The sequence below is a fragment of the Lissotriton helveticus genome, chromosome 2_1 (assembly GCF_964261635.1).
Source record: "Lissotriton helveticus chromosome 2_1, aLisHel1.1, whole genome shotgun sequence".
Classification (NCBI taxonomy): Eukaryota; Metazoa; Chordata; class Amphibia; order Caudata; family Salamandridae; genus Lissotriton; species Lissotriton helveticus.
The window spans coordinates 1,143,760,537-1,143,783,738 of NC_136059.1; the positions used below are offsets into that span (position 1 = coordinate 1,143,760,537).

The 23,202-nt window shown below is 43.4% G+C and overlaps 1 protein-coding gene across 2 annotated transcripts in view; it reads right to left on the bottom strand.

The window, feature by feature from the left end:
* Nucleotides 1-23,202, bottom strand: part of CCDC171 (coiled-coil domain containing 171) — a 2,807,212-nt gene that overhangs the window by 1,495,356 nt on the left and 1,288,654 nt on the right. For both annotated transcript variants that reach the window (XM_078675985.1, XM_078675986.1), the window contains one exon: nucleotides 6,207-6,386. In XM_078675985.1, coding sequence (XP_078532111.1) covers nucleotides 6,207-6,386 — 180 coding nt within the window. The remainder of the gene's footprint in view (nucleotides 1-6,206; nucleotides 6,387-23,202) is intronic.

The window sequence follows — 23,202 nt, forward strand, 5'->3', positions numbered from 1 at the left end:
ATGTGGAGCACTATCCATTGGGAGATGGTTTGTTTGTGCACAGCCATCACTTTCTTGACCACGATGTACCCTAGGAAAAGTTGGTAATCCAATCGGTATTCTTTTGTGCCGTCAAGGTAGAATGGCAATGCTCTTTTTGGATCCAGACAATGAAGTCTCTCCTCTTCCTTAGAGGTATGAAGCGGGGCAAAAAAGATAGGCAAGGTGATGGTCTGGCCTACGTGAAAAGGTGTAACTTTCTTCAGAAAGAAGGAGGCACATGTCCCAAGAACCAGTTTGTCAGGGTAGAAAGTAGTATATGGCAGGTGCACTGAGAGAGCCTGCAGCTTGATGACCATCCTGGCGATGAAAAGCAGTTTTGATGGTCAACAAACGAATAGGGCATTTGTGCAACAGCTCAAATCGCAAACACATCAGGAAAGTGAGAACCAGGTTCAAATCCCACTTAGGCATGATGAATGACCAAGGGACAAAATGTATTTCATACCTTTGAGAAATCTCATCACAACTGATGACTCGAATATGGAAGGTTGGTCTGAAAAATTGCAAAAATGCTGAAGCGGCTGAAATATGGCCTTTAACTGTGCCCAGAGCAGAGCCCTGCTGGGCCAAATAAAATACAAATAATGGGACCTGAGAAAGAGGAGCAAAAAGGGGATCAATGCTATTCAATACACATTATGCCACAAATTTGTCCTAGTGGCAGGCGGATACCGTCTTCATGGAGGGATGCCCTGGTGCCAGAATAACATCACAGACTTCGGGAGAAAGGTTGAAGGCTGTCAACTGCTGCCACTCAATCTTCATGCATGAAGGTGGAGGGTGTGCAGGTTCGGGAGCAGAACCCTCCCCATTGCTGTGAGAGAGGATGCTCCCAAAAGGGCAGCTCGACAGGAGGATGCTTAACAGCTTGGGATAAGAGACTCTCTGTGTACAATCTGGAGCCACAAGAATAACTTGGGCCTGGCCGTTCCTGTTCTTCTGGAAAACTCTGGGTAGGTGTGGTACTGGCAGAAAGATGTACAGGAGGCTGGAGCTCCACTCAAGACGAAAAGCATCTCCAAGCGAGAGCTTCCTTGGAAACTGCAGTGCACAGAACTGCTGACATTGCGCATTCTCAGCAGTAGAGAATTGATACAAACAAGGTTCTCCCCACTTCTGAAAGAGGCCTTGCATCCCCTCCACATGGAGATGCCAGATGTGATCTGTTAGGCATCGATGACTGAGTTAGTTCATCCTGGTGAATAGAGAGCCTGCACAGTGTTGAACCACGAAGAAGATGCCCTGGTATTCCAGGCCTGTCCAGAGATGCTGAGCCTCCTAACAAATGGTCCATGACCCCACCCGCCCTGCTTGTTGCAATACTACATGGCGGTGTATGAAACACCTGCACTAGCCTTCCCTTGGTGGAGAGTAGAAAGGCCTTCAATTCCAAGAAAATTGCCTGAAGTTCCCACAAGTTTGTGGAGTCCTGACTCCCCCGGAGACCACAGACCTCTGATGTCCACCTCCCCCACATGGCTGCCTCAGCCCAGGAGTGAAGCATCTTTCACTACAGTGAATTCTGAGAAGATGGGTCTGCTGCCACCCCAATCACAGTTCATCAGCCACCACAGGTCTTGTGCAGTTCCCTCTGAGATCAGGGCTATGTCAGAGAGATTGTCCTGAGGCTGCAACCACTGAAACTTCAACTCCCACTGCGGAGTCCACATATGCAGGTGGCCGTGTGATACTTTCAGTATTCAGGATGCTATGAAGTCCAGCAGCCTCCGATTCTGTCTCAGCAAAGTCCTGGATAGAGGCTGAAACATCTGCATTATAGTCTGAATATCCTCGACTCGCCGTTCGGGACATAAGCTAGAAACTTCACTGTGTCCAGAACAGCTCTGGTGAAAGGAAACATCTGAGAGGGAGTCAAGTGTAGCCTAGACACATTGATGGTAAACTCCAGCGAGTGCAGGAGTAGTCTTGAGGTGGGAGACGACTATGTGAAGCAAGCCTGCCATCAACAGCGCATCATTGAGGTAGGGGAAGAATGTAACCCCAAACCTCCGCCGGTGTACTGCAACCAACGCCATCACCATGGTAAACAGTGAGGGGCGCTGGTAAGACTGGAGGGGAGCAAAGCAAACTGAAAGTGATCATGGCCTACTGTCTACTGCAGGTAATGTCTGTGGGCAGGCAGGACAGGGATGTGAAAATATGTGTCCTGCAAGTGAAACGCCACTGCCCATCCTCACGGATCCAGGGCAGACAGGACTTGAGCAAACGTGATCATTTTTTATTTCTCTTGTTTGAGGTAGAGATTGGGAAGGTGCAAGTCTCATATATGAAAAAGGCCTCTGCCCTTCTTGGGCACCAGAAAGTAGCAGGAAAAGCAACCATGATCTACTTCTGATGCGGGCATCCTCCCTATAGCTCCCTTAGCCAAGAGAGCCGACACTTCCTGGCAGAGTATAGAAAGCTGATCCTCCGTAAACAGGTCATAAATGGGTAGCACTGGTGGAGGAAAAACCACAAAGAGATTGAGTAGCCCCTTTGTACAATTTGTAGTACCCTATGGTCTGATGTTATTGACCTCCACTGGAGAAGGTGATGATGTATCCTTTCCCTTACCGGATGCCTGTGATGATGGGAGGGTAAACTAAAGGGGCTTGGAGGCTGTGGCTGCTGGGGGACAGGATGGGAAGAGTGGATGGGCCTGACCCCTGGCTAATTGTCTCAAGTAGACTGTGGGAACTGCCCCTCTGCCATGGTAAGGCTTGGAAGCTTGCTGGTCATGGTGGCTGGGAGGGTATTAACGCACTAACAGGCACATGCATCACGGTAGGATTTTGCGAGTCCTTTATTGCGATAATTAAGGAATTGTAATTAAGGACTCGCAAAAGCCTATGCTTGTAGGAATCACCATAAAAATAGCGATTCCTGCACATTCCTTATTTGAGACTCGCAAATTGCGAGTCGCAAATAAGAAACGGCTTCCAATTCATTACTATGGGCCTACAGGCCCATAGGAATGAATGGGAAATTGCATGCGCTATTTGCGAGTATCAATAGGTCCTTGCAAATTGCGCATGCAATTTCATGGTGCAAGGGTGTCAAAAGGACACCCTGTTGTACCCCTGAAATTGATCTGTGCACATATGTTGGGCACACACATTCCCAAAGGGCATGTGTGGGCGCAACATAAAACTTTGAAAAATGTACAAAAGTGCATTTTTCAAAGTTTTTGAAAATTACCATGAATTTCAACTTCATGGTAATTTGCGCCCCCTATTAGCAAAATCGCTATCCTCAAGTGGATCTTGCATTGCATTTAAGGAATCGCAAATTGTGATTTCGAAAATGCAATTGCAATTTGAAAACTCGCAAATAATTGCAATTTTATAAAGTGCGAGTGGCAAGTTGTTTCATGCATCACAAAAGCTAATTTTGCAATCACATACGGATGATTTTTGCGATTCGCACCGTTTGCGATCGCAAATAGCTTTGATGCATGTGCCTGTTGCCCACAAAAGGGGCAAAAGGCAGACTGGGGTGGCGAGGGGCTATAGAGAGACCCAATGACCTGGCCGTAGCCCTGTAGTCCCTAAAGCACTCTAGCATGAAGTCTGCCTGCTCTCCGAAGGGATGGGAGACATCAAAGGGAATGTCTATAAGTGACGCTTGGACATCCCCAGAAAATCCAGTAGTCCTCAGCCACTCGTTGTGCCAAAGGCGCCAAAGAAATCGCTCTGCCAGTGAGCCCAGGTGAAATTCTGCTGCATCCGTCCTGTCTGCGGTAGCCTGAGAGAGGATTGGCTCGGGCCTCCCCCAAGACCAGGGGCAGCACTTTCGCAAGTGAATCCCATATCATGTGGACGCTGTGGCCCAAGAGGCACACAGTGATTACTGACCGTAGTGCTAGGCTGGTAGAAGAGACCATTCTCTTTGAAAAGGTATCCAGCCACTCGGATAACCTGTCCGGTGGAGTGGAAGAGAATGTACAGGGTCAATTCTGGAAGTGGAGGCCTGGCCCACCAAGCTCCTTGGAGTGGAATGCGGGGTGAGGAATCTGGGGTGCCCTGGAGTGGCACGGCAGTGGCTGGCAATTGTCCTGTGCACAGGAACCCCTGTGTAGGGCTTAGACCAGGCCCCAATGAGGACATCGGTGAGGGGTTCATTAAAGGGGAGCAAGGGTATGAACGGGGCGGTCTCCGGCTGAAGCAGCTTTGCCAAGACATTAGGCCTAACTGGCCCTGAGGGCAGCTGATGGTTGAAGACCTCAGCCGTCCTCCGTACCACCTATGCACGACTACAGTAAAAGATGCCCCCTCCTCTGTAGCCACAGTATATGGGGAGACAAAGTCAGTGTCAGGTTGAGGTATCTAACCCACTGGCTTTCACCATGTCCTCAAACCAGGTGTCTGCGGTATCATCCAATGGATGGTGATACTTTTCAGGGTTGCAATACCCCTCCCATTCACGCTCAGTACCTGGCCTGTCAAAGACAAAGGCCCTGGCTCTGACCCAGAAAGGCGTGGCTGCAGACAGTGCCAGAACCGGGATTGTGCAACACCGGTCCTGCTCCATATTGAAGTCAAGGACTATGGGGAGGTTGTTGATGGGCGCAGACAACTCAGGGACGTCGGTATGGGAGTGGGTGCTGGAGACCGTCTCAATCTCGCTTGTGGCACCGCTCTGGATTCAGCACCAAATCCAAGGAACCTGACTGGCGCTGAGGAAGTACCCACTGGTGGGAATCCAGTAGAGTTCTTTCCTGAACCCATGGGGGCCGAAGGCACTCCAGAGGGGTTGCGTCACCCAAAGACTAGGTGCATGAGCTCAGAGAAGTCTTGTGACTGGGCGGGGGTCCCTCCGATCCTGGGACAATTGGGGAAGTATAGATCTGATGCTGGTTGTGGCTCCACACAGGCCCTGGACTGCTCACACTCCCTAGTCTCTTCCAAGGATGTGGACGCACATGGGAAAGTCAAAGACCTGTCCGACTTCTTAGTTTGTTTTTGTCCTAGTAGACTTATCCAGCGATGACTATGACCAGGATGACGACTGTGGGGTGTGGCTCTGGGAGTGGTCCCGGGACTTTGCAGGTGGCCAGGATCTTGATTGTTATGGGTTTGTCTAACATCGAGTGGCAAGCAGCTTGAGCAGCTTGAGGGAGTGCTCTCTCAGCGCTATTTAAAGCATGGCACAGGAATTTTTACAGGTCTTCAAGTAATGGTCTCTCAAGGAACCACAGACAGACCAAGTGGGGGTTTGTCACAAAAATATATATGTGACAGTCACTACATGGTCTGAAACGGATGTATGTCAGTACAACGCGATCTAAAAGATCGCGGTACTTGACAACGCGGGCATTACAATGCAAGTCGTTACAACGACTTGCGTTGGAGGGCGCGTATTTTGGAATCTTATAATTTTATATTCCAACACCAGTCCACGTAACAGTAGGGGAGGTGTTGGAATATAAAATTACAACATTCCTTGCCCAACAGCGCCATCCAGCGCAAGTCGTAGTAACGACTTGCGTTGTAATGGCAGCGTTATAAAGGCACTGCGGTGTAAACACCGCGTTGTAAACGATGTTTCCCTCTGAAACTAGTCGGTTTCAGGGGACTTCCTGTCATACCAGGAGAAAACATTTTCTTATAAAGTGTTCAAAAAAAAAGTTTTTAAAAAGGCTGTCAAAAAGTGACTGAGGGGTAGCTCTTTACGGATCTGCATTATCTGGAGCGCACAGGATAGAACTGACTTCAGCATGCCGATGTGGCGCCTATATACGTACCGCATATATAACATCTGGTGTGGATGGCATGGACAACGCGGGCGGGAGGCGAACTACGCCACCTACCAGTGTGCAGGGGTACTGCTCAAAAATATCCAGTTACAGTGTGACGTCTGGGGATAATCCTAAGTTAAGAAGTCTGCGGCTATAAGTCTATCGGATAATTATATATAGACAGAGAGATAGGATGATATATAGCTAGATAGATAGCTAGATAGATAGATAGATAGATAGATAGATAGATAGATAGATAGATAGATAGATAGATAGATAGATAGATAGATAGATAGATAGATAGATAGATAGATAGATAGATAGATAGATAGATAGATAGATAGATAAATAGATAGATAGTGATCCATGGATAAAACAAATATTTCCAAAAACTCATTGAAGCACTCATCTTTCCTCAAAGTAGTACCTTTAATTCTTCCTTCATTTTCTCTTTAGTGAGTTTCTCTTGCTCCTGACATTCTGCTAAACGATCTTTATCAGCAACCCATGCTTTCTTAATGGTTTGCATTTGACTGTACAACTTTTCATACTCTTCACGAAGCTTTTCTAACTCTTCCCTCTGTAAATTCATTTGGCCATGGCAGTCCTGCAGAAAAATCAAATCAAAACAATGTGGTCATAAATAATCCACAAGTCTATTAAGACAACATTTAGGAGCTTACTTTTTCACTTCTATGTTGTCACCCATCCCATTTCAGATAAATGAGGGAACTATAATGACATAAATGATTCTATGGATTATTGTAGAATGTTTGAAAAAACAGTTTGAATTACCTACTTATGACTTGTATTGATTTAAAATTCAATGCACCTAGAGAAAATGTACCCTTTAACTCTGTAAAAGTACATCAAATATGTTCCGTTCGGTATGAGAGCTGAAGGTGCTTGCTGGATATTAAGCATATTATGTAATGCAGGCATAAACACAAATTCATACGGCTTATATAGAAGTAAGAATGAGGCCTAGCAGAGAAGGAAGATTGTTTCTTAATCAAACAACCTTATTATTTACAGATGCAAAATATCAACAGATGGTTACAAATCAAACTTTATGAAGTGACAGAAATTTGAATCAGATCTCTGAATACTGATACAAGGGAGACAGTTTATTTCAGCAGGATTTGGGTTTAGGTATCATTTTGACTGCTCCCTCGGGGATTCCTTTCTTTGGTTTGTCAGTTAAGTGTAATATACTAAACCTTGCTAGTTCCAATTAGAGTGTCCTCCATTGAATCTAATAAAAAAGAAGGCAGGTGCATGCCAGGCAGCAAAACAATTACTGATTTCTTACTGGTTATCTGTATAACTCCGAGTCAGGATTTCCGTTACGGATATTATTCATATCCATGCAGTAGCTATGCTTCAAAGTGTGTCTTGCTTACCACCTACAGGAAGTGATGTAGGACCGTATGTATATATACATGAGGAGAAGGTGTGTTTTGAAAAAAAGTAAGAATGGGGACACTCAATTGCCAAGGCTGCACTTTTGGGCAGGTTCTCATGACATCTGAAATTTAAGATAAACTTTGCAATAATCATTACGCATCTATGATAGATGTGAAAAAACTGATAGGTAGTAGTGGTCCCTACAAGGGAGACAACCGCACAGCAATATGAGCAATGTACTAGTAATTAGCAACAATGCGTGTCAATAATTTTGTTGTTATAATTAGAACTGGGTGCTAGAGTAGCTTGATACACCTACTACCTGGACGTGATATTAGCATATTAGAAACTAACATGCATATAAGAACACTAGAAAAAAGCTGATACAGCACACCCATTGATATGTTATGTTCTAGTATATTTATACCACGCACAAATACTCATGAGTATCCTGGCGCGCAAAATGACTGTGATAAAGTGGAGCAAAGCATTTAGATCGGCTGATTGAAAAAGAAGGTTTTAAGTTGTTTTTTGAAGAGTCTGAAGTCCTGAATATACTGTAGTACCAAGGAAAGTGAGTTCCATGCTATTGCTGCTTTAACGGAGTGATATGTGTGACAAGCAAAGTACAGTACTGGACAAATAATGAACACAGTCTAAAATCAAATGCATTCCTAGACACATAATAATGAGAACAATTCAACTAGACAATGAATATATGGAACATGTAAAAAGTCCAAAGATGTCATCAGGCGATAATTCTTTCACTTTTAATTTGTTTTTCAAAGATTCCCAGCACACGATTTTGCAGACATGTGTTTCATCTATACTTAGGGGCAGATTTATGAAGGCCTTGCGCCGCCGGTGCGTTACTTTTTCCCATGTTAAAAATGACGTACCGGCGGCGCAAGGCCTTCATAAATCTGCCCCTTAGACTTTTTCAAGGCAATATGGGAATAATTATAAGATGCGGTCCCTTGTGGATGATTCCAAGGCCAACGTCTGATAGCGTACTTCAAGGCAAAAATTTCATGTATTGTAGCTAGGCCATCCAAACAACAACTGTAGTTTAACACAAGAAAGACTAATAAGGCTTGAGTTCCAAGTTTGTAGCAGGCGGGTCGTTTTATTCATGATCCTTGTGTAATTTCCTGTGTCATTAAGAAATTCAACTTCATTGCATGGACCATGCGTAGTGTCCATTTAAGTAAACAACATCACAGTGGTCAGTGACAAATGTAGTGGGCAAAACATTGGTAAGTTCGCAACCCTTACGAATACTGTATTCACAAACAAAGACGCATGTGACCGCTCGCAGTATAGGCCTATACTGGCTTTTCTTAATGACACTGGACATTACACAAGGATCATGAATACAATGGCCCGCCTGCTACAACTTGGAACTCGAGACTTATTATTTTTTCTTGTGTTAAACTACTGTTGTTGTTTGGATTGCCTGACTACAATACATGAAATTTTGGCCTTGAAGTACGCTATCAGACGTTGGCCTTGGAATCATCCACACTGGACTGCTTCTTATCATTATTCCCATATTGCCTTGAAAAAGTCTAAGTATAGATGAAACACGTGTTGGCAAAATCATGTGCTGGGAATCTTTGAAAAACTAACAGAAAGTGAAAGAATTATCACCTGATGACAATTTTGGACTTTGTACATGTTCCATATATGTTGTCTCATTGGATTGTTCTCATTAACATGTGTCTAGGAATGCATTTGATTTCAGACTGTGTTCATTATTTGTCTAGTGCTGTACTTTGATTGTCACACATATCAATGGGGGTGCTGTATCAGCTTTTTTCTAGCGCATTTATAATAGATGTTAAGCTGACTGGCTGGCATATTCTGCAGAAGAGTCAAGGAGGTTTGTGACACGCCTAAAGACCTCTTCATGCAATCAAATCTGTAATACTGAAAGCATTCTCTTTACCAATTATAAAAATGAGGGGCTATTTCCCCCAAGAAGATTATGGTTAGTGCTCTAAAAAAACTAAAACGGAGACACATTTTCTGAGTTCTCAAATAGTGACAAAGCACTTTTAAATTATTTGCTATCTTTATAGTTTTTTACCCAGTTATTTATTGCACCTAGGAGACAGGATGTGGGGCTACAACCAGAGCTGCAGACTTTGCAACTGGGGAACCAGGTTTAAATTTCTCCATCTGTTCAGCACCCTGTTATCCTGGGGAAATCACGTCATCTCCCCATTCCTAAAACTAAAGCAAATGTAACCTTGTGGGATGTATCTGATGCTCATGTAAAGCACTCTCATACTTTCGGGTCAAGTTCATGCTATATAAAACTCCAACAAAAACAAAAAAATTAAGTGTTTTGCAGACCATGCATTGGGCTATCATGGGCTATATTTGGGTGATATTTGTGCTACATTTGGGCTCTTTCTTCTGGTGGCCATCTTGGGAGACTTTTTCAGTATGAAGCACCATAATGTCCTCATTTACTGCAGTATTCTCAGTAGAAAATGCTTTATGTTTTCTTCTTTGATTCCTTCAAGGTAGAGTTAGGGTGTGCCACTCTTTTGGCAAAAGTGTATTGTTATTACTCTAGTTGCTCATTAGAAGACTGTGGTAAAGCTGCTGATCACCAGGGAGTTAACTGGCAGACTGCGGCAGGTGTAGCAAGTGCATGTTTCACTCTGCACATCAGAATTATTTAATAAAATTGAAGAGGTAGATATTTGAGAACTCGTTTAAATATGTCCTAATTTAGCTTTCTACAACACTAACCATAATTTATGACAAAATGAACCCCCTCAGTGTGTTCCTTTCCAAATTAAACATTTTAGGTTTTACCAGTTTGATTCAATCAAGATGGCTTCAGGTGTGCCACACTTTTGTCATAAGACACTCATAAACCCACTCAGTGAGATACACACACCGCGTTTACACAGCCCCTCACATACTCACACAGGCACACACAGACCCACTGAGACAGTCTAACACCCACTCACAGACCCACTCAAGCAGTCACATACCAACTCTCAAATCCACTCAGATACCCACTCACAGATCCACTCAACAACACACCTAATTAATAGTCTAAAATCAGTCCGTCGCACCGATGCACTGAGATGGTTTTCTTCTGAACTTAAAAAACAGAAATTGTTGCTGCGCCAATTGGAGAGACAGTGGCGATCGAAGTACTGCCCGGATAAAAAACTTACTTATATTGCTGCTAGGAAAGAATATAAGAAAAGCATTCTCACAGCGAAAGCCAGTTACTTCTCCACACGTATCATTAACTCCAATAATAATTCCAAAGAAATATTTAATATAGTTAATGAACTTTCTAATCCAAAGAGAATTTTACTGAAGGCTTTATCCTCTCAGGCATTGTGTAATTCCTCAATGATTATTTCATTGACAAAATCACTGCTAATAAGGCTAACATCCCCAAGTATTCACTCATTCCCAGTCCCTCTGCTCTGCTCAAAAATAATAATACGTTAAGTCACCTTCCTAGTATTGATACTGAAACCTTCCAAAAACTTCTAGTGAAGGTTAAATCGGGCACCCCTTCTGACTGTTGCCCGCCCCACATACTCAAAGATTGTCTTACAGCCCTCCCTTGTCCTGTACCTACCCTTTTGAATGAATCTTTTCATCGGGCCAAGTCCCTATGGTGTTCAAGAAAGCCATAGTGGTACCTTTACTAAAGAAACTAGGAGCTGACCCCATGCTTCTATCCAACTACCGTCCGATCTCCCTGCTCCCGTTTTTTGCAAAGATATTGGAGGCCCATGTAGCTAATAGTCTATCTAATTTTCTGGAGGAATCCAAATACCTTGATCTTCACCAGGCAGGGTTTTGGCCGTCCCATTCTACAGAAACTGTCATTGTGGCAGTCTACTCTCCGGGACCATGCTGATAAGGGTTCCCCTCAGGCATTAGTACTCCTAGATCTATCTGCTGCTTTCGACACGGTATACCATGCTATTTTGGTCGACCTTGTCGAACTTGCTGGCATTCAAGGCACTGCCGCTTGTTGGCTTACCTCTTTTCTGGACGATAGGTCTCAGGCGGTCCGCCAAGGGCTCTTCCTGGCTCCCCCACATAAAATCACAGGTGGAGTTCCACAGGGCTTGGAACTTTCCCATCACTTATTTAAAATTTACATTTCCCCTCTGATCCAATCCCTGAAGGAAAGAAATGTGACAGTCTTCAACTATGCGGACGACTTACAGCTGGTCTTTAAGACAGATGGCTCTCACAGCTCTGTTGTGGATTACCAGGCAACAATGTTATATATACAACAGTGGATGGACCATAATCACCTTAAATTAAACCCGGGAAAGACAGAACTTGTTCTGACCGGGGACAGCCATAAGTTCTGGGGCCCACACTATTTGTCACCAGAGCTGGGTCCATCACCTTCCCCTTCCATCTCGGCTAAAACACTGGGAGTTTCCCTTAATAATGAACTCATACTGAATTCTCAGGTTGGCACACTGATCTCGAAGTGTTTCTTCCAGCTGTGTAAGAATAGGAAGATACATCGCTTCTTCACCCACGATGCTCTGATCCAGATTATAATTGCCACCGTTCTGTCACACTTGGATTATGCCAATTCTGTGTATTTGGGAATGCCACTATATTTGTTCAAACGGCTACAGCTGTTACAAAACCAGGCAGCACGGCTGGTCTTTATGCACCCACGATGGCAACCAGGCACGCCTGTGCTTAGGAAATTACTTTGGCTCCCTATTTTTCAGCGCTGTGCTATTAAAATAGGCTGTCTTGTGTTCAAAGCCTTGCATGGCAAAAGCCCTGCATTTATCAACAGCCTGATACTTAGACATGTTCCGAATCGAAATCTCCGTTCTGCCCATCTCTCTCTGTTTACTATCCCAACCTTCAAGCGAGTACGTCAAGGGAGCTGCAGATTTGCGTTCCTCGCTCCCAAACTTTGGAACTCTTTCCCTTTGGAAATTTGGTCTAGCACTGACATTCTGCAATTTAGGAAGCTCCTCAAGACCTGGATGTTTCTGCAAGCGTACAACTAGTTTATCCTGGTAGCATATTAAATCTGTCAGCGCCATGAAGCCACCAGGTGTAAGTGCGCTCCATAAATACCAACTAACATTAACATTAACTTAATGACCTACCCCTGTGGGTACTCACACATCTACTCATAGACCCACACAGGTACTCACAAACCCAGTGACTGATCCACACAGACACTCAGACACCCACTTGCAGACCCACTCTGGCACGCACACACCTACTGAGATACTCACACACCCACTCACAGACACACTTAGACACTCACAGACACATACAGCCACTCAGATCCTACTCAGTCAATCACACACCTACTGACAAACCCATGTAGGCACTCACACATCCACTTACAGACCCACACAGGCACTCACATATCCACTCACAGACACAGTAGACCCACACAGACACTCTCACACCCACTTAGAGACTGTACTCCTATATTCCCACACCTACTTAAGGACCCACTCAGACACTCACACCCACTCAGATACTCATTCACCCACACACAAACCCACTCAGATACACAGAGCTACTCATGGACCCATTACAGTCCTCACACACCCACTCAGAGGTCCACACAGCCACTCACATACTCACATTGGCACTCACACACTCAGTCACAGACCCACACAGACACTCATACAGCCACTCAGATATTCTTACACCCACTCATGGACCCACTCAGACATACACACTCACAGAATGGCACAGGCACTCTCACATCTACTCACAGACCCACTAAGACAGTCACACACCCATTCACAGACCCCTCAGATACTCTCACACCCACTTAGAAAACTTACACCCACTCACAGACTCACTCAGACACCCACACACCCGCACTGAGATCCACACAGGGACTCAGACACTCTCACACCCACTCACAGACACCCACAGATACTCACACATCCACTTAGATACTCTTCCACCCACTTACAGACCCACTCAGACACACACCCTCACAGACTCACTCAGGCACACATATACTGATTCACAGACCCGCACAGATACCACTCAGCTACTCTTCTACCCACTCACAGACCCACTCAGGCACTCAGAAACTCACTCAGACAGTCACACACCCACTCACAGACCCACTCAGACATCCTCACATTAACTTACAAACCCACTCGGACACACCTACTCAGTAACTGTACTCAGACACTCTTATGCCCACTCATCAAGCCTTTCAGATGCTCACACAACCACAGACCCACTCAGACACTCACATAGCTATTCAAAGACTCACTCAGATGCTGATATACTCACTCAGAGTCCCAAACAGCCAATCACACAGCCATTCACATACTCACACGGCCACTTACACACCAAATCACAGACTCACACAGACACTCACACACTGACTCAGACACACATACCCACTCAGACTCACACAGGCACTCATACACCCACTCACAGACCCACTCAGACACTCTCACACACACTCACAGACAGATACAGACACTCTCATACCCACTCACAGAAACTCACATACCCACTCACAGATCCACCCTGACACTCTCACACCCACTCACTGAGTATATTCAGATACTTTCACACCCAATCATTGATCCACTCAGACAGTCCCACACCCACTCACAGACCCACACAGGCACTCATACACCCACTCAGAGATTGACACACACAATCATACATCCAATCACAGTTCTGTACAAACAGATACTAAATGTGCTGCTTGGCATTGAAGGTGTGATTTTCATTTGTGGAACTGTGACGGATCAGCAGAGTTGAGTAAAGATTTCTGAAGAAGGTTTTAAAAAGAAAATGAACCAGTGTTTGGGAAATCGGTGGCTCTAAAAAGAGCCTTTTTGTTTATGCTATTTAGATGATAACTACACATTAAACATGATGCAGTCCTTCAAACTATGAGGAACACCCTGTTACCTTTCTCTGTGAAATGAACTCCATAATTTCTATATGTACCGCCCATATCAAAGAATACATTGTTGTAGTCTATATGGACCCCATGTTAGGTGGCATGTATATACTTACAATTAAGTTCACATTGATGTCATTAATGCAAGTAGAAGGAGGTACGTATTTAAATATTGTGGATTTATTGCAATCATGTGATCAGAATCAATACCCATAGAGTACATGTGGTCCCGTCTATGTTTTCAGACCCACAAAAGTACTGCAGTACCCAAAAAATAATTTACAAAAAATATATTGTTCCATTACATTTACAAAAACATTATAAATTTGACATTAAGTAGATATCTCACTTTTGCCTTTTAAAATGCATATAAAGTATATATTTCTTAAACATCTACATTTTTTAACCCCTTGGCTGCTGTGGTCATTCCCCTGCCGTGGCTGGGGGGAGGGGGGGTGCGCACAGCGCCCCGGAGCTCATGACAAACTCAGCTCATCATGAGCCACGGTAGTAGTGTGCTCATGACGAGCTGAGCTCGTCATGACCACACCTGTTTCATTAGAACGCTCGCACAGCAGGGGAATTTGCCCAGCGAGCGAGCGTTCTAACGGTCATGCGAGCTCAGCTCGTCATGAGCACACAAGAACCGCGGCTCATGACGAACTGAGCTCGTCATGAGCGTGGGAGGGGTTAAAAAAATACTAAATTTAAAATCAAAATAGATTGTAGTATACTTATAACTAAAAATATACCTTGGAACTTACCTTTCAGAAACTAAACATCACAGAGACAAAATACTTAAAAAATTTAATTTGAATAACCTTTGAAATTCACATAAAAAATGTTACAGGGACATTATAGTTAGGAAATAAAATCTAAAAAAACTTAGAATTTCATTGAAAAAACCAAAGGTTACAGGGACATTATAGTTAGGCTCAGATTATACATGCACACAACTATATAAATTCAGCAGTTATAGTTACCTGAGTTGACTATAACTTCCTCCCCAATGCACTGCTTATGACCTCACATTTTATATCACTGATGACATGGTCAGTGACGACATCTCAAAAGACATCACTCATGACATCATTCATAGAACCACTCATTCCCACACAACCTCTCGCACACTCACTCATACACCCGTACAACCAATCACACACCTACTCATTCATCTACAGAGCTACTCACACACCCCTCCCTCAAACACACAACCTATCACACAGCCACTCACTTACCCATACACCTACTGACAAAGCCACTCACTCACCTATGTAGACACTCACAAACCCTCTCATTCACCCATACAGCCTCCCAACAGAGCCACTCACACACCCTCACAACAACTTACATACCCAATCATACATGTATACAGGCATTCACTCATCTACTTACTCACCGATACAGCCACTCACACAGTCCCTCTCTAATACAACTACACCCACTCCCACTCAGTTAATCAAATCTATTTAAAAGAGACCATTACTCACCCGTACAGCCTCATACATACCCAGTCACTCACCCATGCAATCATTCACACATACAATAAATCACCCATACAGCCACTCACACATCCACTCACACATCCACTCACCCACCCATACAGTCACTCACTCATCCATACAGCCACTCACTCACCCATACACCCACTCACACACCCATTCACTCACCAATACAGTCACTCACTCACCCATACAGTTACCCACACACCCACGTATTCACCTATACAGCTACTCGTACACCTACGTCTTCACCCATACAGCTACTCACTAAACCACATATTCATCCATACAGCCACTCACACACCCAGTCAATCATGTCGTGTATTTCTATAGGTTCTGAATCGATCCCCCTATTCCTGACCCTATTCTGGTTAAACTTACTAGCTAGTTAACTAACAGTCAGCCCATGAGGCAAGAAATCCCCCATGATGCAGATACCGTTATCTGACGCAGTCACACTACGGCACAGGAACGTGTTATCTGATTAGGTCATAACGCTTGAGATCTAATTAGACAAGCAATATTCCTCCAGCCCCTGATAAGGCATACGACGTTCTCATAACAAATCAAACCTATGACAACCTGGATAATCCGTGCGGCCATTGTTTTGATTTCACAGAGAACTTTAGTAAAGAATGTGCTAACGAGCAAGTCGTATGACATCTTTATTGACGTACCTATGTCCATCCTTACGTCAATCCCGGCACCTTTAAGGTATAAATATTGCCGACCTTGCCCTATGCAAAACACACGCGTGGTGACAAGACGGAGCAGCCATACTTGCCGAAGCAGACCCCGCAGGCAGCAGCCCCGCCTTCCTGACGCGCTGAGAGACGCGCTGCTATCTCAAGCCGAGAGACCCAGCACCGGCGCTTCTGGGCAGCCCTCGCAGGCAGCCTGGAATATCGAGAGCAGAGAAAGAGATACCATTCCTCATTCATCCTAAATTCCAGGTACAGAACTGAATAACCCCTCCTAGAGAATTCTTTAGTTATTCACTTGGCAAAAACAAACTTAACTTAAACTGTAACTTTCTATTCCCGCCCACGCATTAGACTTAGGTCAGGTACACGGGGTAGGCGTATTTGGAAACACCAGTTGAGTACGTTTAGTCAAATGTATATGTGTATGTAAATATATTTTAATCATTTTAAACATCATATGGCTCAGAAACCATATCAATGTTTTTACAGTATTATTTTATACTATTGCTTCTAATGTATGCACTTTACTTAACTATAAGTATCGCAATAATATCGATCCATTTCTCTTGTACGAGAAAAGAGACTGATCAATAAATAACATCTTTTATTGAACACGCCCGTCTCTTCCTTTTCTCTACATTCTGATGAGACTAAGAATGCACGTACTGACTGAGTAAAATAATTGCCTTGTGCTCACACGACTCTTGAGATTGACTCTTGATTAGGGGAGAGCAAAGTTGTCATGTTCTATGGTTGTCAGAAACTAAATCCCTTCTTGTCTAATCAGGGAAGTTAATCCTTCCTTGAACATTCGAGAAAGTTTCTAGCGAACTCTGAGCTTAGCTGGCAAACCCAAAAATTAAGTCTAGTATCGACAGTAGTAGACCTAGTTAACGTCTGGCCTAGGCCTTTACTGCTGTAGGTACTATTCCAATGCGCAGAGCCTATTGGGAAAATAGGAGCTACACTACATGGCGCCCAACGTGGAAGTACCACTCAAATTCCAAGAGCATTTGCTCTTATTTGATGGCGCCCTAAAACATAATAATCACATTACAAGGCTCGGTCCTTTAGGAAGACCAGGAGCAACGTGGCCGGTCTTAGCCGGATACACACCATATCCAGACATCGAAAGAATGCCTGCAGCAGAGCTGTTAATACAGCTAAAACAACTACTAAAAATTCACAGACAATTAGTTCAGTATGTAATGCGGACTTCAACAATTCAGCCAGCGATTAAACTTCCACAGCTGACCCCTCACCAGGGGAACACAAATAAAATTACACCACAGAACATCCAATCCTGCCTAGGTAAAGTTCCAGCTAAACGGGAACAGATACCATTCTGGTTGGCACAGAAAATTACCCAAATAGAGGCGGTGTTTCCTGACACCACCCCGCTGGAAAAACACAGGATTCTGACTATATGTCTCCCAATGGGAATCGCACCACACATTGAGGACTGTGACACTTGGGGTACAGTCTTTGCTTCCATCTACACAAAAACGCACGGTGTTCCATCCATTTCGGTAATACCAGATGTGCTAAAACAAATTCAAGATGAATATGGTCCAGAACCTGCTTTAACTCTTGGTATGAAATTACTAAAAGACTTCAAGCAGGTCTCGGCTATATTACTAGCCAACATAAAGGGTGAAGCAGCAAACGTGGCGATCCGCCAGAGGTTAAAAGAGACAGATATAGCAGACCAACCAGCTGAAATTGCCAGAATCATAGAAAAATCCTATGAAGAACTAGGCAGAGATAGTCTAGGTGGAATACCAGTAAAACCGCAACTGACTACAAGTCCAGAAAAAATGTTTTTTAATAATAATAATAATTCACCAAAAAAGAACTGGGATGGAAACAAACAATCCAATCCAAAAGAAAAGAAATTCCAGTCCAGAGGAAGGTCTCCTAGGCGAAGAGAGAAATCTCCAAACCCGAGACAAAGGTCACCTCAGAGTGAACCCTCTGGGAATAGATATAACCTTAGAAATAGGGATAATATTAAAAAACCTGATAGATATCAAGACATTGATACACGTCCCTCTCAATCTTTTCAGAATTCCTCGCAGAAATCGGAAAGAAGAGGACGATCAGAAGAGCACGCCAAGTCCAAAGACAAGGAACCTGCTCAACTGAAAAAGAAATCACAATTTCCAAAAAAGAAGGTAGCCAGTATCAAGGTAGTTAACAATGCCGAGAATACTGAGGACACAACTGAAAAACGGAGAATGGGCTCAGACAATGCTAGACAGCGCAGCAGAGGTGAGCATAGCTCGCAAAGTCCTTATGGATCATCTGGAGACAGTGGACACGAATGAATACCTTCAAGTGGAAACTGCAGATACCAGAGTTAGCAAGCCCCACAAAATATACGAGATAACATTACGTATAGAGGGAGATAAGACTAGGAAAATAAGGGGACTATTTTGGGATAACCTCTCAAAGGGTTATGACATACTTCTAGCTGAAAAAGACTGGCCACCAGAGTTTGTCAGGGAGTGCCCTCATGGCGAAGAAGTAATTATGCCTGCCTTCTCGAATCAAATACCGATTCATAAAAAATATACACTTGCTAGAAAGTGGGCAGTGGCCTTAGCACCTGCTTTATATAAAAATCATGTAGGATGGGATGAGGATTCTCCTCCTCACAAAATCCAGTTAAAATCACAACCAACTGCACAAAGGCAGTACCCAATTAAGCAAGAAGCTAAAAAACAAGTAAATGAAATACTAGATCAGCTAGAATACCAGGGGGTGATTGAAACTTGCACCTCACAAATGAACAATCCTTTGTTTCCGGTCTCCAAACCAGACAATTCGTACCGTCTAGTTTTGGATTACCGACACCTTAACACATGTTGCAAAACTTTTGCAGTGCAAAACTCACACAGTGCTGCACTAATGAATAACATAGTGCGCAAAAAATACAAAACAACCTTGGACATCTCCAACGGATTCTTTTGTCAAAACATAGCACCAGAGAGCAGATATTTAACTGCATTCTCAGTAAATGGCACTCAAAAACAATTCTGTCGGTTAGCCCAGGGGTACAAGAACAGCCCGGGGGTATTCTCAGCGAGAGTAACAGAATTACTACAACTATATGATGATGAAGCATTATCTTATGTCGATGACATTTACTTAACAGATGATGACTTGGAAACTCACTTGAAAAGAGTGAACACCATAATACTTGGTTTCGCTGCAGAGGGTTACAAATTCAACTTCAAAAAATCCAGAATTGCCCATCTGAAAATCCAGTACGGAGGATATGAATTATCAAGTATTGCCTGGTTGACAGTCTTTTAAGAACTAGAAGAATTAAAAAATCTAAAATATGAAAAAACGTATCCTCTGCCAATCGACATTCTGCCTCTACGACACTACGCCTGTGTAATCTATACAGACGGACATGCTCAACCCTCCGTTTGGGGAGAACATGCATACAATCCCACATGTGAGATTACAAAAGAAGTGTGGCACGGAGGTAAACTAAGACCTCTATTAACAAAATCACACTCAGTAGAAACTAATTCAGAACTACAAACTGAAATATTAGCTTTGAAAATGGCGCTAGATAATGCGGATCGCGAATTCCCGACACTTATAGTGTCAGATTCATATTTCTGCATCAAAGCATATAACAAGGATTTGCAGACCTGGATTCAGAACGATTACAAAGATGACACGGATGCACCAATAAAGCAGAGACTGCTCTGGGAACAGGTAGCTCTTTTGAAAAAAGAACTACCAAAGACTCACGTGACACACTCACTGAGTCACCAGCGTGATGGCGTTCACGTTGTAGGGAATTCATTGGCTGAAACAGCCGCAGCGGCAGCCAGTAAACCGGCTCCCGTAGATCGGAAAAAGCGTACATTAAAATACATTGACGGCGAAACATTGCTGGCAGTAAAAACGTCATCAAAAGGCGACTGCTCGGCGTTACCGATCAACTATCCACTCAATTACACATACATCATAGATGCAAACTCCATTCCTTTTGCTCGAATCCCTGGAGTGGGGGATAGAGTGATTCCAAACATGGACAGGAGAAACTTGTTAATCGCAGACGCACACATGGGCGAGGGTCTCAGACACCTTAAATTAAAAGATTCTCTGGAAGAATTACAATCACGGTACTGGTGGCCAGGCATGAGCCTGCACTACACCATGTTTGTAAAAAACTGCCCAAACTGCAACAGAGATCGCAGTGGGGAGAGAAGCAGTTTAATACCTCGTCGTATCAAGGCAGATAATATTACCAGTAAAAAGAATGGCTTGCGATTAACATATACAGGCTAGTTCCCACTTATAATGTAGATCCACAGCACTCGGCTGACGTCCGGACTGTTATACAAGATTTGCGAGTCTAAATGGCATATACGCTAAGAGCATGCTACGTTCGACCAATTTTTTCTTTTTCTCAGGCAATCCAGCCTGGGGGGGGGGAAAGAATGGCCAAATGAGCACAGCCCAGCGGGAATCTTCTCACTTCCTTCCTGAGGGTATGGGATGGTGTAAAGAAAAAACCAAGACAGAAAGCAATCTATAATAGAAAGGATATTAGGTTCGGGAGCTGGGTGGGTCAAACATCTAATAAGTGTCCAACGTAGTCTAAATAACTTGCCAAGAAATTCTCTGAAGGGATTCAGTCCGTACGAATTATTATTCGGAACTAGGATGTTGATCTCTGACCTTGATAGTCAGACTTCAGTGGTAACAGAAAAAAGCTTTGATGTCAAAGACCGTTTGGCTATTTTGCAGGACTTAAACAAAACAAGAAAAGACCTGAGCAACATACAGTTGAAAGAACAGCCAACGACCACTGAAGATTCACCACCTGTCCCAGCAAGACCTGTCTGGATTCCAAAAGTCGGGGATCTAGTCAGGGAGAAGATCGCGGTAAAGAAGGAATTTGGGCCTTCTTACAGAAAAGCAGTTCCTGTATTGTCTGTCAACGGGACAAGATCAGTTGTACTACCGCCACTTGCTGGAAAAAAGGAGAACCGAGTTGTATCCATCGACCTGGTAAAACCACAACATGTGGCCGATAACAAACAGTAGGCCAAGTGGACTCCCAATAAGTAGCAGAACACCAAGGTTTGCTACCAGTACAGAGGTCCTAACAAAGAGGCTCATCACATTCGAAACGCCTACAGAAGAACAACAAGGACTATGCAACAATGCAATAGAACTAAGACCTCTGAAAACCCAAATAAAGACATTTAGCAGAGACACACCAATCTATACAGAAGTACCAAGTGAAAATGCAAGAAACAAAAATCCTGAACCAATTGGAACAATTGACAGAACTGCATCTGGTTACTTCATCAACTTCGATGATTCCTCCGACGGTTTCAGCGAACAAAAGACACAGCCATCATCAAAATCCTTTAAAGACAAAGCGAAGGAACTTTTGAAACAACTAAAAGAAACATATCTGATTTCTCCATGGATTGAATTTTGGGTGGGTTTTGGTGCATTTATCCTCATACTTTGGCTCATCATGGTATTTACCTTGGGACGCTTCATTGAGGGAAAATATGCTAAAATGGACACAGCAAGTCAGAACATCAACTTGGTCCTCAAACCACACACATCTTCACACGTCGAGAAACGAGAACTTTCTTCAGAACTTTCTTCAGCCAACTTCACAGCAATTCCAATACCTGGTGGGGTAGCCTGGGACAACACTGACTATGAAATTTATGGTCCGGTCGAGATCCTGAAATATCCACACCAAATTAAGATCTCTTTGAGTGACTTTGCAAAACCAAACTCATTTGCTGATGATTGGGACTTTGAAAGTATTAACAATATGATGTCTGACTTAGTAATGTCTGCTAAATTTACAAAACATGATTATTTGCAGGGTTCTACAAATTATGACAGCATGTACTGCTATAACCATTATGGTAACCATTTCGTGCATAAATCTGCACAACCTAGAAATGTTTTAAGTTATAATCAATGGGAACATTGTGCTACACCTCCAAAAGGGAGCTCTAGAACCGTTTATGACAAATATTCATATTTTTCAGGTTTTAACATAACTAATGCTGAAACATTTTATTACAAATTGTCAAACAAGACAGGGATGAAAACCATGATAACCAACACAAAATTGATATATTCAGATTCTTTCTTTGAAAAAATGAATACCTTTGGATTTGATTATTGGGACAAAAATGTTGATTTGAAAAGTGTTTGGGGTACAAAAGAATGGCAAGTACAGGGTTTAGAAGCTTTGTTTAGAGCCTGCATGATCCCAGAACAAATGATATTTTTAAATGACACCGTTCAACAAACCACCTGTCTTGGCCTAGCAAAAATCAAAGATTTAAATAACCTGTCTATTCCAAAGCCAACAATGTTTAGCAATAACTCTGATATAGACATAAACCATATACTTAACCAAAACAGAACACATCCTGATTGGAAACAATGGTTGATCTGGCCCACAGATACAAATAACTGTCAAGATAGATTCCTGAATAAAACACAGGGTTTCAAAATGAACAGGCCAGACCCTAGATATCCCCAAAGACATCACCCAGGGATAATAACAACCTACAGTGTGGGCAAATTATGCCTTCAATGGCTACAAACTTCCACACTGCCTGAAATTAAGCAACACCTAACTTTACTTACTGATGGTGCTGACTTGCGTGATTTCATACTGGGACCACGCAAACAGCGTCATAAGCGTTTCATAGCAGCCTCTGTATATGCAGCATACAATGAGGCCTGGAAGGTTACTCAAATTGAGACAGCAGAAAGAATACGGGAAATTGACCGTATTAATTTGGAAAAATCACTTTCTGTAGTGGACAATGGGTTAATGACTCTGTCCTCCAGAATTTT